Consider the following 13,285-nt stretch of genomic DNA (forward strand, 5'->3'; position numbering starts at 1 on the left):
GTCTCAGGGGCCTCGTCTGGGCAAGGCCACAACCCTGGCATCTGTGGTTAACGGCATCTGCCCTCTTCTGCACTAATGCCAACCCCACCCCCCCGTCCTGAAGATCTCCTTGTCTCCTCAGTGGCAGTTGTGGCCAAATCAAGCCCAGGGCTACAAGGTCAGTGGACCTTCTTCTGAGGGCCAGAAAACACTAGCATTCTAGGTGCTTGGGAGCCCCTGGTGGTTATCACCTGAGGCCTGTGAAGGGCTAGGGAAGCCTACAGGGAATGTACGGGATTTCCTATTATGCCCTGGGGTGAGGCGAAAGAGAGGGGTTTGTTAAATTTGCCAGGGCCCTGAAACCAGTGCATCTTGAGGGCTGGCAGAGAACAGGAACCCCCAGATATGGTCAATGAATGGCTGTGTGGTTATCAGTATAGATCTCTAAGGATCCACCAGGAATTACAGAGAGGAGACCTGCAAGGGCAGCTCTAGAAAAGACTTTACGGATAGAACCTTCATTTTATAAGTAGGGACACTAAGGTCTGGATGGGGAAAGGGACTTGCCCAAGGAAAAGCAGTGGACACTGGCAAAGCAGGGAGGAGCCCCAGCCCAGACTCTCAGCCTCAGGAGCACACCCCACCCTCCCCGCAAACACATTAACATATGAGCTGGCCCTGATTCATAGTTTAATGACTGTGCAGGTCCCCTCATTTCTGCCGCTCACGGGTCCACTGTTCTGGGGTTAGTGTCTTCTGCTCAAAGGCGTGGATGTGCGGGAGTTCTTCTGCTAGGCATGTGTTCACCAGTCTAGGGAGAGATGGAGACAGGCTGGGACAGGGTTGTGTCCCAGAACCACCTGGGAGACTGGAAATGTTCCCGAGGTTGTGATCCTCCGGATGCGAGAACGCACAGGGATGGGGTGGGGAAACAAAATCATAAACCTCTCTCAGCAAGACCCACGACTGCGGAATTCTCAAGGTCGTGGTCCCTGGGTGCTGGGGCCGCATTAGCAGGGGAGGGGCTTAGGTTGGGCTCGAGGTCTTGGAACTGGAAGCGCGCTGGACGAGCTGTTCCCGGAGCCTCACCTATGTCTCTGAAGCAGGGGCTTCCCCTCGAACTTGGCCGACACCACCAGAACTCGGAAGCTTGACGCGCAACGGTTGAGAGTCGTGTCCTCCACCTCCTGCGGGGCAGAACAGTGCGGACGGTGCCGTCCCGGTTCCCAGGAGCCCTTTTCCCCTGGTCGAGCGTGTCCCAGCCGCTCAACTCACCACGTGCTCCGCCTCCAGCTCTCGCTGCAGCTTCTCCCGGAGGTACTCGGCGTTGAGTTCCATTGCTGCAGCCAACATGAACCGCAGCACAGCAGGGTCGAAACCCCAGCCCGGAAGCCGGCTACACTACTTCCGCCCTTACTGGCTCCAGTTCCGTCAAGGCAGTACTTCCGCCTTGACCGAGGCGTCAATCACCTGGCTCTTCCGTCTTCCCGCAAGCCCGGCTTTCCAACAGTCACGGCTTTCCGCGCTGGTAACAGCTGGCCAATCGGGGCCTAGAGAAGGCCGGCCTCTGCCCGAGCCTACGCTAATTGGGTCTCGCCACCTGAACGGCGGCCTGAGTCCGGTTTGAACACCCCAGCTCCAGCCAGGAGAGGGTGCACGAGCCTGCATTGCTGTGGTCTGATGGGTGCCTCCGGATCGCCCCAAAGCGCTTTTTCCGACGCGAGCATCGGGCCGCCCTAGCAACCCCGTGCTCTCCGGGGTCATAGGCCCCAGTGATAAACCCCCCAACTGCGGCCCCTGACCCGCAAGTCCCAATGGGACCGGCGGAGAATACAGTGAGGCGGAGACGCTTCTTGGGCGTCTACCTGCTTTACTGCCTGAACCCTCGGTACCGGGGCCGCGTCTATGTGGGCTTCACCGTCAACCCTGCTCGTCGGGTTCAACAGCACAACGGGGGCCGAAAAAAAGGCGGAGCTTGGAGGACCAGCGGACGCGGGCCCTGGTAGGAGGGGGCGGGTCGCCAAGTCAGGTTGTGGGGGTGGGAGGGGCTAGCTGGAAGGGGGCGTGGCCCCGGGAAAGCGGAGGAGAGGCCTGCCGAGGGGGCGGGCCCTGGCCGGGAGGCGGAGCCCTGTGAAACTCAGCGGGGGCACTCAAGGTTGGAGTTTGGGGCTGGGGCTGGGGCTGGGGCTGGGGCTGGGGCTGGGGCAGGGGCAGGGGCAGGGGCAGGGGCAGAGCTCTGCCTGAGGGCAGAGCTGTACGTGTGCCTGGGGGTGGGCCTGAGCTCGGCAGGTGCACGGGGTCTTACCTCCCGGAAGGGAGCGGGCCTCGGGGATCAGGCTTGAAGCCCTCTATGTGGACTCCCTTCTTGAGTAGGTATGGGAACGAGCCTGGAGGTGGACACCGGCGAGGGGTTTCGGCTTGACACGGGGTGGCGGGGGTCTCACAGGCCGCGCTCCCGTTCTCCTCCCCAGGGAAATGGTACTCCTCGTACACGGCTTCCCATCCGCCGTGGCCGCCCTCCGGGTAAGGAGGGACACCCGGGCGGTGGACTTAGGGCCTGGGCCGGGTCGGGTTTCTTGGCGACCCTGATGCCGTTTGCTCTCTGGCCCGCAGTTCGAGTGGGCCTGGCAGCACCCACAGGCCTCGCGCCGCCTGACGCACGTGGGGCCGCGCACGCGCGCCGAGGCCGCCTTCACCTTCCACTTGCGCGTGCTGGCGCACATGCTGCGTGCGCCGCCCTGGGCGCGCCTCCCGCTCACCCTGCGCTGGCTGTGCCCAGACTTCCGCCGGGACCTCTGCCCGCTGCCACCGCCGCACGTGCCACTGGCCTTTGGGCCGCCTCCGCCTTGCTGGTCCCCTGTCCCCCGGCGCCAAGACCTTCCCTCTGGGAGCTCCGAGCCCGAGAGGGGTGCGGAGGTCTGCTGCACCCTGTGCACCCACCCGCTCCAGGTGAGATCTGCCCCAGGGCGGCGTGGGTCCAGCATTCAGAAGATTTAGGAGGAAGCTGGGTTTTGTCTACACAACCCACTCCCACCCCCTGCATACTAAACTTCACGAGCACAGTTCTTGTTCAATTGTCATACAATAGTATCCTGCCCAAAGCAGTTGGTCAATACATATTTATTGAATAAACTGAGATGACAGGCCTAGCCTGGCTTCTGTTAAGCTCTCAGAAAATGTAAAATACCTTGGTTACTTGCCATTCAGAGACCAGGAGGCCTGCCTGAGATCACTGGGCCTCCATGGAACCACAAGTCTGGCTGCAATGCCCAGACCCTTCCATAATCGCAAACGGCCTGCTCAGTCACTGTGGGCAACGATTTTCACTCCTGTGCCTCAGTTTCCTTCTCTGTAAAATGCACATAATTATGGGTTGTTGTGTGGAAAGCCCTTAGTCCAGTGCCTGGTGCATAGAAATGCTTTATGAATATTAGCTACAGTTTTATTACTCCGCCTGCTCTCTCCCCTGCCTGCCATCTCGGACAGGATGAAGAGGACCCCCTGTGTTGTCCCCACCCCAGCTGCCCCCTGAGAGCCCATGTGATCTGCTTGGCAGAGGAATTTCTGCAGGAGGAGCCAGGGCAACTTCTGCCCCTAGAGGGCCAATGCCCTGGGTGAGTCCTTTACCCCTACCCTAGCTCAGTCTAGCTCTGGAAGGAGAGGGCACGTAGTCACCCAAGCACAGGCCCATAGCAGCTGAGAGTGAATCTTAGCAGCCAGAACTCTGCTTGGAGGAGGCATCCAGAAGGTGCCTAACTCTGTGTCTCTCACCTACTGCACCCCTTGGCAGCTGTAAGAACTCACTGCTGTGGGGAGACCTGATCAGGCTGTGTGGGATGGGCACTGAGGAGGAAGAGGAGGACTCAGAAGAGGTGAGAGATGGTTCTGGCCCCAGCCTTCCCCCCAGTGCCCACCCCTGGGCTGCCTTTGACCAAGCCTTTCATCTCCACAGGAACACTGGACAGACATGCTGGCGACCTGACCCTCAGTGTCCACAAATGCAACCTCCACCATACCCCGCCTTTCTGTGTTCCTGTGGGTCTGGGAGTTTTTACCTGTATACAATAAAGTCTGAGTTAAGAATACCTTCTGAATTTTTGCCAGGGGAATGGAGATAGAAGCAGAGAAGGAAGGTGGGGCTACTGGCCCAAGCCTGTGACCTCTGCCCCGAGGCCCCTCTGCCCAGCTTTCCCCAGCATAACTCTGAGGGGTTGGGAGACTCACATTCTTGATGCAGAGTCCACCCATTTCCGTTGCCCAGCTTGACTCTGGACTTTTAATCCAAAATAAGGACAAGGGCTGAGGAGGAAAAGGGAAGGGTTTCCCTCAGGTGGCGCCCTGTGGCTCTCAAGCCCCCAACCCTTTCCTATTTCTGTCTGGGTAGCCCCTTTCAAACCCAGGAAAAGAAAAGCAGCTTCTGGGGACACTTGTTCTTCCAGCAACCAAGAATGAGGCAGAATCACCCCATTTAAGGGTGATGTGAATGAGGGGCCACAAAGTTCCAGGGCTGACAGACTTCAGCATTCTTGTTCTTTCCTGTTGTAGGCAGCCTGGATAAGAGCCTTCCCCTGTCTGCCCCGCCTACCTCACTTTGGCCTGTGGCCAGCGGCAGGGCTGGGCAGGAATGCTCGGGTTGCCTGGCAGGGACTGAACGCTGGTGTCTGCAAGCCTGGCCTGGAGCCCCCTCCTCTCCCTCTCCTTTTCATTCCTTCCTTGCTCCTCCCGGGTCAATTAGGAAAGCTATTTATTGACTCTCCAGGGGTGGTGTTTAGAGGGGCAGGGTGGGATCCAGGGTTATTGTTCAACAACCCCCAAATCCACCAATCACTAGATTTCTGCCTAGTTTTAGCTGTTTCTGTTCTACATGCTAAACCCACATCTTGGGTTTTCAGGCCAGTCTTAATATTGGTACCAGCTGGGGTGCTAAGGAAAGCAGCACAGATGTCCCCAACTCCAACAAACTCCACCCTTTTCCTTCCGAGAGGAAAGCCACGTCCCAAGTGCTGTGATTGGTCCCAAATATCTCCTCCCACTTGGGATCTATACACCCTCCAACTCAGAGGGTTCTACAGGCACCACTGCCCACAGCTCGTCTAGAGGTTCTAAGGCCAGACCAGGTGAGTGCAGACCTCCCCTCCCCAGGCTCAGCTCTGGGCTCCACCCCCCCCCACCCCCCCCACCCCCACCCCCCCCTTAGTCACTTTTCCTCCCGCCTTCCATCTCAACTACAGCCTGGCTTGAAACCCCCTCTCCTCTCCTGCTGAGTTGGCAGAGTTCTACTCAGTTGCTCAACTCAGCATCCCTAGTCAAGATGGAGCACAGCTGGGAGAGTTGTGGTCACAGGCCCAGCCTCTGGGATTATGTGAAGGGCCCTGAGCTCGAGAAGGAGGAGAAGGGCCCACTGGGCATGGGCTGGGCAATGTAGCAGTTAAGTAGTAAAACAAAACTGACTGGCAGGGAGTTAGGAGACAAATAAGCTCTACAGACAACTGATTGCTCAACTGTGTGTTGAAATCACTTAGAGAGCTTTATGAGCTAATGCGTGAGATTTCACTGGTCAGGGGTAGGTTCCAGGCACTGGGAGTTGCAAAGCTCTGTGGATCGGTCCAACCTGTAGGCCAGGCTGTGAACCACTGTACTGGAGTTAGCTGCTGTTGGAACTGCAGTTATGCCAGTGACTCACTTTGGGAGCTTGGGCAAGTCAATCCACCTCTTTAAGCCTGTTTCCTTATTTTAAAACAAAGCAAGAAACTCAGCAAATGGCCTTGTTGTGCTCTTAAGTCAAGTGGGCCACACTTGGGTCCCTGTCACAGCAGCATGGAGTCCGACCAGTTGACCCTCCGCCTGCCACTCAAGTATGTGAAGGGGGTACCTCTCATCAGATACTTTGCGGAGGCACTAGGGCCACTACAGAACTTCCAAGCCAGGCCCGATGACCTGCTCATCAGCACCTACCCCAAATCTGGTGAGTGATGAGGAGTCCCCTGCCCTCTCTGGGGCTGCAGACTCCCCTGGGGAGTAGCAGGGCCATACCCTCAGCCCTGCTCACCTCCTAGCTCCCTCTCTCTATAGGCACCACCTGGGTGAGCGAGATCCTGGACATGATCTATCACGGTGGTGATCTGGAGAAGTGCCACCGGGCCCCCATCTACATCCGGGTGCCCTTCCTGGAGTTCAGTGTCCCAGGGATTCCTTCAGGTCTGTGGGTGACACTGGAGGCAAAGGAAGAGGGAGAAGGAAGGGGTCCTAGTTCACCAGGCCTTTCCCTACCCCTGGCTTAGGTTTGGAATCTGCGCTTAATACACCAGCCCCACGGCTCCTCAAGACGCACTTGCCTGTGGCCTTGCTCCCCCAAACCCTGCTGGACCAGAAGGTCAAGGTGTGTGGCAAAGGAAGTCAGGGGAAAGGGGGTATTGGGACCATCTCCACCCTGGCCCAGTTCCTCTGGGAAGGCCTCACTTCCCTGAGCCTTGTCCCATCTTAGGGTCGGGGCCATCTGCCTCACACTGTCATGTCCAGAGTCAGACTCTTTCCCCAGTGCAGACACAAGAAAAGCAGAGGTTGGATGTCCAGAGGCCCAGAGAGGAGGGGGCTGGTGGGAAGCCTGCATATTTTGTCCCCCACTTAGGTGTAAGCCCCAAGGACTAGCAGGACTTGAGCCTCAGACCAGGTTCAAATTCCATCTCAGTTGCACCTGTATCATGAGACCTCAAACTTTTCAATCCCAAAGCCTGTTTATCCTCCTTGTCAAGTCAAGAGACTTCTTCCTTCACTGGGGTGCTGGGAGGGGTGACAAGTGGTGGGGAAGAGGGTGACGGCACCAGGGGCCTCCTACCCCTCCAGGTGATCTATGTTGCCCGCAATGCCAAGGATGTGGCTGTCTCCTATTACCACTTCTACAACATGGCCAAGGTGCACCCGGATCCTGGCACCTGGGACAGCTTCCTGGAGAAGTTTATGGCTGGGGAAGGTGGGTCTGGCTCTGGAGGAAGGGGATGGGGGTGAGTGGGAGGCAATGAGGGGCAGCCAGCACAAACCAGTGTCAGCTTCTATGTCGGTGCCTCCTGGCCCTTCTTACAGTATCCTATGGGTCCTGGTATCAGCACGTGCAGGAGTGGTGGGAGTTGAGCCATACTTACCCCATACTCTACCTCTTCTACGAGGACATGAAGGAGGTGAGACTTCCCACTGCCACTTCCCTTGATGGCACATCCTGGGAATCAGGACCCTTATGGGGATCTACCAAGGCCTATCAGCACCCCCACACAAATCCCATCAGCTTATACTCCCTCTCAGATTTGGCTACAGTGCCACCTCTGTATACCGTACTTTGTACAGCTCTTATCAACTAGGGTCTGAATCAGCTACATGTTCAGGCACAGTCAGTTCTTTTCCTGTCCCTGCTTCTCCTGGCCAAGTGTTGACTCTGGGAACATCATCCCATGAGTAACCAAGCACAGTATAATGCAGGGTCATGGGTAGAAAGCCTCGGGGAAAGAGGACCTGAGTCCAGGGTCTGAGAAGTTTCTAAGTACAAGTGGCCAGATTCCACGGGGAGGTTGGAGAGGGCTCCCTATTTTTGCTCATTGAGCAATCCAGACCTTCACTGAAAGCCCTTCTGCTGCTCCAGAACCCTAAGAGGGAGATCCAGAAGATCTTAGAGTTTGTGGGGCGCTCCCTACCTGAGGAGACCGTGGAGCGCATTGTTCAGCACACATCTTTCAAAGAAATGAAGAATAACCCCATGGCTAATTACAGCACTTTGCCGTGTGACGTCATGGACCACGATATCTCTGCTTTCATGAGAAAAGGTGAGGGCCCGCCTACCTGGGGTTGGTATTTGAGGAGGTGAGGGTGGAAAAGCAGCTAGAGCCAAGTCCTAAGCCACATGAGGTCTTCCCTGCAGCCAGGCCCTCCAGCCAGCTTCCCACCCTTTCTTCCTCCTCCCCTTCAGGCATCGCAGGTGACTGGAAAAAAACCTTCACTGTGGCCCAGAACGAGCGCTTTGATGCCCACTATGCTGAGAAGATGGCAGGGTCAAACCTCAAGTTCCGTGATGACATATGAGTGGCATTCCTGAGGGAGCAGTGTCAAACCAGCCTGATGTGGCCTCAGCAATAAAATGATTTTGTGTGAAATGGAGAGCTTCTCCTAGAAGCAGAGAGAGATCTGAGCTCTTGAGAGAGTAAATGCCCCTTGGGACCCAATGAGGCCCCACTCCTGCAGCCCCCAGTTCTCTGACTTGCCCCACCTGGGGAGAGCAAAAAGGCTTTGAATAAGAAAAACCCAAGAGACACACTTTGGCAATGGCAGAAAGAGTGTTTACTTGATCCCAGAAATCTTTTGTTGCTTTCCCCCCAGAGGGCAGCAGGAGACCATGAGTCTGCTAGCCTGTTCACTTTTTCTTGGGCTCCTTACAGGCCACCACGTACCGCTGGGCCACATTGAGGGGAGGGGAGTAGCCATCTGCATAGGAGGTGTCTTCAAACAGGACCGAATAGTCATCCTGGGGCTGTGGCAAAGGGGCAGAGGAGAGGGGGTTAGTCAGAGGCTCTGAGGCAAGGCCTCCCCACCTCTGAGATGCCACCCCACCCAAGACCCCTAAGAACCTCCAGTCCATGGATCCTCAGCCTCTCCTCTGTCCTCACCTTTCATTCTCTGGAACCAAGAAGTCTAGATGTTTGACCCCAGTCCCTGCTGCCACAGAGCCCTTTTCTCAGCAACAAAGGGCCAACAGCAGGGGACAAAGAGCAGGGAAAAGGTAAACTCATGACCTAGAGGACCAGGCTGTAACTGGAGGGCCTTGTGGCTAATTCTGGGTTAAGGGGACAAGGACAGCCTAGAGGCATCAGGCAGGGGTCCTGGAGGAAGAGGGGAGAAGAGCCTTTCAACTGCCACTGGGGAACATGTGACCAGGTGCCAGCAGTGGCATTCACAGCAGAAGGGAAAGCAGCCTCAGGTAAGTACAGGGCAGAGTAAGGAGCTGTGAGGAAGGGTCATGGGGACGGGGCATCCTTCTCAGGATTTTTTCATGTTAATGCAAAAATAAGGGTGGCCTTAAGAACTCATCAGGCCCAGGCCACTCAGGGCTTTTCAAGACTCCAGAGGCTGGAAAGAGCAGGGTCAGCCAGGCTATTCTAGAGGACAAGGCTGAAGGGACCAAAGAGGGAGGTCAATATGGAGGTCCCTTCTAGCTCAAAGTCTAAGATGAGGAGAAGAGAGGAAGTGGAAGAATGGCAATCCCATGACTCTGTCTGGGTCTTACCCGTTGTGGGGGTGTATGGATCAGGGCACGGTAGAAGCAGGTGGTCTGGGGATACAAGGCCAGCACGAGCTGCTCCTTCTGGAAGAGAGCTTCAGGGTCCGTCTCAGGGTTGGCCTTCCACTGGGGCAGGGGGATGATGCGCCGCCGGCTCAGGGTGTGTCTCCTGGAGGAGGGTGCCTATGTCAACCCCTAGCCAGTGGGAGAATTCCTTCCCAGCAGCTTGGCTGTGCCCCAGGTTTCGGTTACCCCTTCCTGGCCCAGACACTCACTCTTTGCCTTCTTCGTCAATGTCATCCACTTCATACCTGCGGGAGGAAAGGAAAACCCTGGATGCAGTCAGGGGGCACAGTCCAGGTTGGGGAGTGAGTGGGATGAGGGCAAGTAGCTGAAGGAGCCCAGTGTTTTGTTGCCATTCCCAAAGGCAGCCTCTGGAAAGCTTTCCTCCCCTTTTGCAGATAGGCACAAAGTAGCAGTCCACACAGGAGTGGGACCGGGAGAGCCAGGTGCTAGATGTCCACTCACTTGTTGGTGGCGTGGCTGTAACTGACTACCTCGGCTAGGATCCATTGCTCGTCCCCATCTACAGCCTTCACCCGTGCAGCCACCTTGTCTCCAGGTTTGGCCACATAGTCCCCTGAGGCTGGAATGGCCCCACAGAGGGGTGGGGGCCTGGAGGGGAATAAATTGTTAGTCCCAGTCCTTGGCACCAGCCCCTCCCTGGCCACCCACCCCTACCTCAGGTGAGGTTGGCCATGCCCCACCGGGACCTGCCCGCACTTGTCACCAGGCTTCCCGATCCACAGAGGCAAGGTCATGGCTGACTGCTGCAGTAAGGTCATCAGCACCCCTCTGCGCATGGTCTTCCGGGGGGGCTCCGAGTCATTGTACAGGCCTGCAATCTTGGCCGCTGTGGAAAAGAAGAGCATTACTCTGTGCTCCGTGACAGGCATGGTGCACAGCCCAGAGCCCTAGTTCCTGAGCATGAGCTTCTCTCTTACTTTAGATGGCCAAGGTCAAAGATAGGACCAAGCTAAACAGATCAGTTATACTACTCAGGACCCGGGATACCCTTGGGGGGAAGGAACTAGAAGGGGGAGCAAGGGGGGCTTCTGGTCATGTTCTGTTTCTTGATCTGGGTACTGGTGACAGGATGTGTTTAGTTAGGGTACAGAAAAAGTCATTGAGCTGTACCCTTGTGTAATCTATTAATGTAGCTTGCTATTCAAAACTCAATTAAAACAAAAACAACCATGGAATGTGGCACCCTGCCCACCTCAATCATAGTTTGGCACTGAGGCCATTTGATGCACGGGGAGTCTGCTGGCCTTGGATTTGGGAGGGGCAGGGGCAGGATCGTCAGGACTGCAGAGCCAGCCCCACCCAGCACAGCCCCCTCCTGAAAAGCTGCCAGAAGACACATGGGTTGTGGCTATGCCAAAAACCCAGCCAGGTTCTCACCACTGCAAGGACTGTGGGTGGGGAGAGAGGTCCTACCAGTGCAGAAGAGAGGAAACTGGGAAGGGACAGTGGCTCTCTAGGGGGATACAGAGAATCCTGCCCGTGAGCTAGGAAGGCTTCATCGCTGTAGCTGAGGTGAAGGCCCCCCATGGGGCACTGTGATTGCTGCTCTCAGGAGCCCTCACTGTGCCTGGTCCAGGGTTGCTGGAACCCTCCTCTCCAACTCACCAATCCGCCTCTCTTCCAACAGAGACTTGATTTCAGCAATCTTATCTAGGGCTTTCCGAAGGATGCTGAGCATGGGGAGAAAGGAGAAAAGAGGGCTGGTTACAATAGATAGCACTGACTTCCTTTTCTTCTAAGAGCAGGCAGGGTTATTTGGACCAACCCTATGGCCAAAAAACTTAACCCCTAAATAAGTGTTCTTTAATTAAAAGTAGAAAAGAACTGATAAGGCTGTAAGGAAGTGGCAGGCCAAAAATCCTGAGAAAGCAGGACCCTAGAAGGAAATCAGCTGAGGGCATTCGTCAAACATGGAGGAAGTGTAGCTGCAGTGCTGCCTGCCTCCAAATGGAGACAAGGGGGAAAGAAGTTAAAACCTGGGATCTGCCTAAGGTGGGACATGTGAAAGGAGACACACACCCCAGAGGACTATTGGGGGGAATTGTCTTGGCTCAAAGCAGGGTTGGAAGGAGGACATTCATCTCTGAAAGGCTGTACCACAGGCAAAGGCCTGTGAGCATGACTTGCAACCCCAGGACACCTCCATGAATTTAGTTTACTGGGCCCCCAAAACTGGTAGAAGTAAACAGTTCCTTTCTGTAGAAAAGTCCCTTTATCTTAGACCTTGGGGAATCTCCCCAAAGAATATTTCCACAGCAATAAGCAGCACAGACTCCGCTTCAGGTCATTCTATTCTTGCCTGTGGCCAGACCCCAGTCCATTTCTCTAGCAAACCTTTATTGGATCCCACATGGTACTGAAGAAGGGAGACATGGGAACACAGCACAATATGGCATCCCAGGGGTCCCAGAAGATGTGGTTCTTCAGCTAGTCTCAAAAAGGTGAGCAGAAACTGGCCAGACGGAAACTGGAAGATGGGAGTAAGGGACGCCCGGACAGAGGGACTGGTTGCACTAAGGCAGGGAGGCAGGGACAGCTTGTCCAGATACTTGGAATACTGCCGTTCAGTGTGACTGGTGTGTGATGCAAGGCAGGGTTCAGCCAGAGCCACTACAAGCTTGTGGGCACAGGGACGTGGGGCAGGCAGGTGTCCCAGGAAGCAAAGAGGGAATAAACCAGGAGACCTTTGAAAGCCTGATCCTTGCTGCTGGACCTATTCGGAGGAGCTAGTTTAATGTAGTGTGACCTAAGTCAGGTGCTAAGATACTAGTGGAGTGGCTCTTGACCCAAGCTGAACATCAGAAGCCCTTGGACAGCTTTATAAATATATAAACCCCTTTTTCAGACAATAATCACAATCACACAGGAATGCTAAAACTAGTGGGTTTGATGTGGAACAGGATATTTACATAGTTTCAGATAGTCTCAAGGTATCTCCCCACAAGATATTTAATTACACAACAGAAAATAGCACCTTGAACCTGGAGAAACCTGGAAGACACACACCAGTGGGACTAGGGGGGTATCTTGTGTCTTCTGATATGATGTATGGAGAACATCACTTCTGTGCTACTTCTGCCAAAAGTGTACAACCTGAATTTAATTGTGAGGGACCCAAACTGAGGGACAGTCTAGACAATAACTGGCCAGTAATCTCTAAAATGCCAAGGTCATGAAAGGCAAAGACAGGGAACTATTCAGCATAAAGGAGGCTAAAGAGACGTAATAACCAAATACAATGGTGAGCTGCACTAGAAAATTGTTACATTCCCCCTTTTGCTACAAAGGACATTAGTGGGCACAGATCAAACCTGAATAAAATCTGTGGATTAATTAATAGTTCTATACCACTGTTAAATTCCCTGATTTTGATATTTGTACTGTGGTTGTATAAGACAATGTCCCTGATTTTAGGAAATACTATTTAGAAGTCAAAGAGGATACTTAGTATGCACGCAGAAAGACAGAGTGATAAAGCAAATGTGAAATGTTACATTGCTATAAGTCTGAAATTATTTCAGAATAAAAAGTTAAAATATCAATGTCTGAGCTCCACCAATTAAATTAGGACCTCTGAGTACAGCCAGACTGCCAAGCAAATTGGTGAAATACTGAGCCAAATACAGAGTCAATACTGCAGAATTTATCAAAACCATGTAGATCCTTTACTATTTAAGCAGCTAAGTTTTTCACAACTGAATCTTCTCCATCTTAGAACTAAAAAAACCAAAATGTGGGTCCCTGTGTGGCATCTGACTTGGCTACAGCCCCCAGGGATGCTGTCACCCAGAAGGCCCACTGTACCTGGGACAGCTGAGGAAGGACTTCTTTCTGGCTGACATCCTTTGAGTGCAGCCAAAAGTCCCAGGAGTCTCCTCCATCCAACTGACCATTAGGCAAGGGGCTAAAACCAGTTGGGGCAACCCAGTGCTGCTTTTACAAATTCACAGCATCATCATT

At 54.5% G+C, this 13,285-nt stretch overlaps 4 protein-coding genes across 21 annotated transcripts in view; 2 read left to right on the forward strand and 2 right to left on the reverse strand.

The window, feature by feature from the left end:
* Window positions 1–656: 656 nt before the first annotated feature.
* On the reverse strand, window positions 657–1,927 carry BOLA2B (bolA family member 2B). The gene is made up of 3 exons (XM_077141356.1): window positions 1,255–1,927; window positions 1,069–1,166; window positions 657–790 (listed from the first exon to the last, which is right to left on the reverse strand). Exons 1-3 carry the CDS (start codon window positions 1,330–1,332, stop codon window positions 691–693), a joined length of 276 nt encoding a protein of 91 aa, XP_076997471.1. The 5' UTR covers window positions 1,333–1,927; the 3' UTR covers window positions 657–690.
* Window positions 1,433–4,064, forward strand: SLX1A (structure-specific endonuclease subunit SLX1A). The gene is made up of 6 exons (XM_077141355.1): window positions 1,433–1,981; window positions 2,451–2,502; window positions 2,593–2,928; window positions 3,466–3,593; window positions 3,770–3,851; window positions 3,932–4,064. Exons 1-6 carry the CDS (start codon window positions 1,794–1,796, stop codon window positions 3,959–3,961), a joined length of 816 nt encoding a protein of 271 aa, XP_076997470.1. The 5' UTR covers window positions 1,433–1,793; the 3' UTR covers window positions 3,962–4,064.
* Window positions 4,065–4,965: 901 nt separating this feature from the next.
* LOC143667300 (sulfotransferase 1A1-like) lies at window positions 4,966–8,117 on the forward strand. 5 transcript variants are annotated; one of them, XM_077141354.1, is made up of 8 exons: window positions 4,966–5,096; window positions 5,796–5,944; window positions 6,052–6,177; window positions 6,261–6,358; window positions 6,823–6,949; window positions 7,060–7,154; window positions 7,610–7,790; window positions 7,934–8,117. In XM_077141354.1, the coding sequence occupies exons 2-8, from the start codon at window positions 5,797–5,799 to the stop codon at window positions 8,044–8,046; spliced, it is 888 nt and encodes a 295-aa protein (XP_076997469.1). In that variant the 5' UTR covers window positions 4,966–5,096; window position 5,796; the 3' UTR covers window positions 8,047–8,117. The 5 variants fall into 5 exon arrangements, with proteins under 5 accessions (XP_076997469.1, XP_076997466.1, XP_076997467.1 ...); XM_077141351.1 differs by having other exon boundaries at window positions 4,973–5,096; window positions 5,724–5,944; XM_077141352.1 differs by having other exon boundaries at window positions 4,975–5,096; window positions 5,793–5,944.
* Window positions 8,118–8,278: 161 nt separating this feature from the next.
* SGF29 (SAGA complex associated factor 29) overlaps window positions 8,279–13,285 on the reverse strand; it is a 67,113-nt gene continuing 62,106 nt past the window's right edge. For 13 of the 14 annotated variants that reach the window (XM_077141335.1, XM_077141342.1, XM_077141341.1 and 10 more), the window contains 6 exons: window positions 10,931–10,995; window positions 10,016–10,151; window positions 9,767–9,913; window positions 9,514–9,549; window positions 9,245–9,407; window positions 8,279–8,491 (listed from right to left, as the gene is read on the reverse strand). In XM_077141335.1, coding sequence (XP_076997450.1) covers window positions 8,375–8,491; window positions 9,245–9,407; window positions 9,514–9,549; window positions 9,767–9,913; window positions 10,016–10,151; window positions 10,931–10,995 — 664 coding nt within the window. In that variant the 3' untranslated portion in view covers window positions 8,279–8,374. The remainder of the gene's footprint in view (window positions 8,492–9,244; window positions 9,408–9,513; window positions 9,550–9,766; window positions 9,914–10,015; window positions 10,152–10,930; window positions 10,996–13,285) is intronic. The other variant, XM_077141337.1, reaches the window with a different exon arrangement.

This window comes from Tamandua tetradactyla, chromosome 23 (assembly GCF_023851605.1).
Source record: "Tamandua tetradactyla isolate mTamTet1 chromosome 23, mTamTet1.pri, whole genome shotgun sequence".
NCBI lineage: Eukaryota > Metazoa > Chordata > Mammalia > Pilosa > Myrmecophagidae > Tamandua > Tamandua tetradactyla.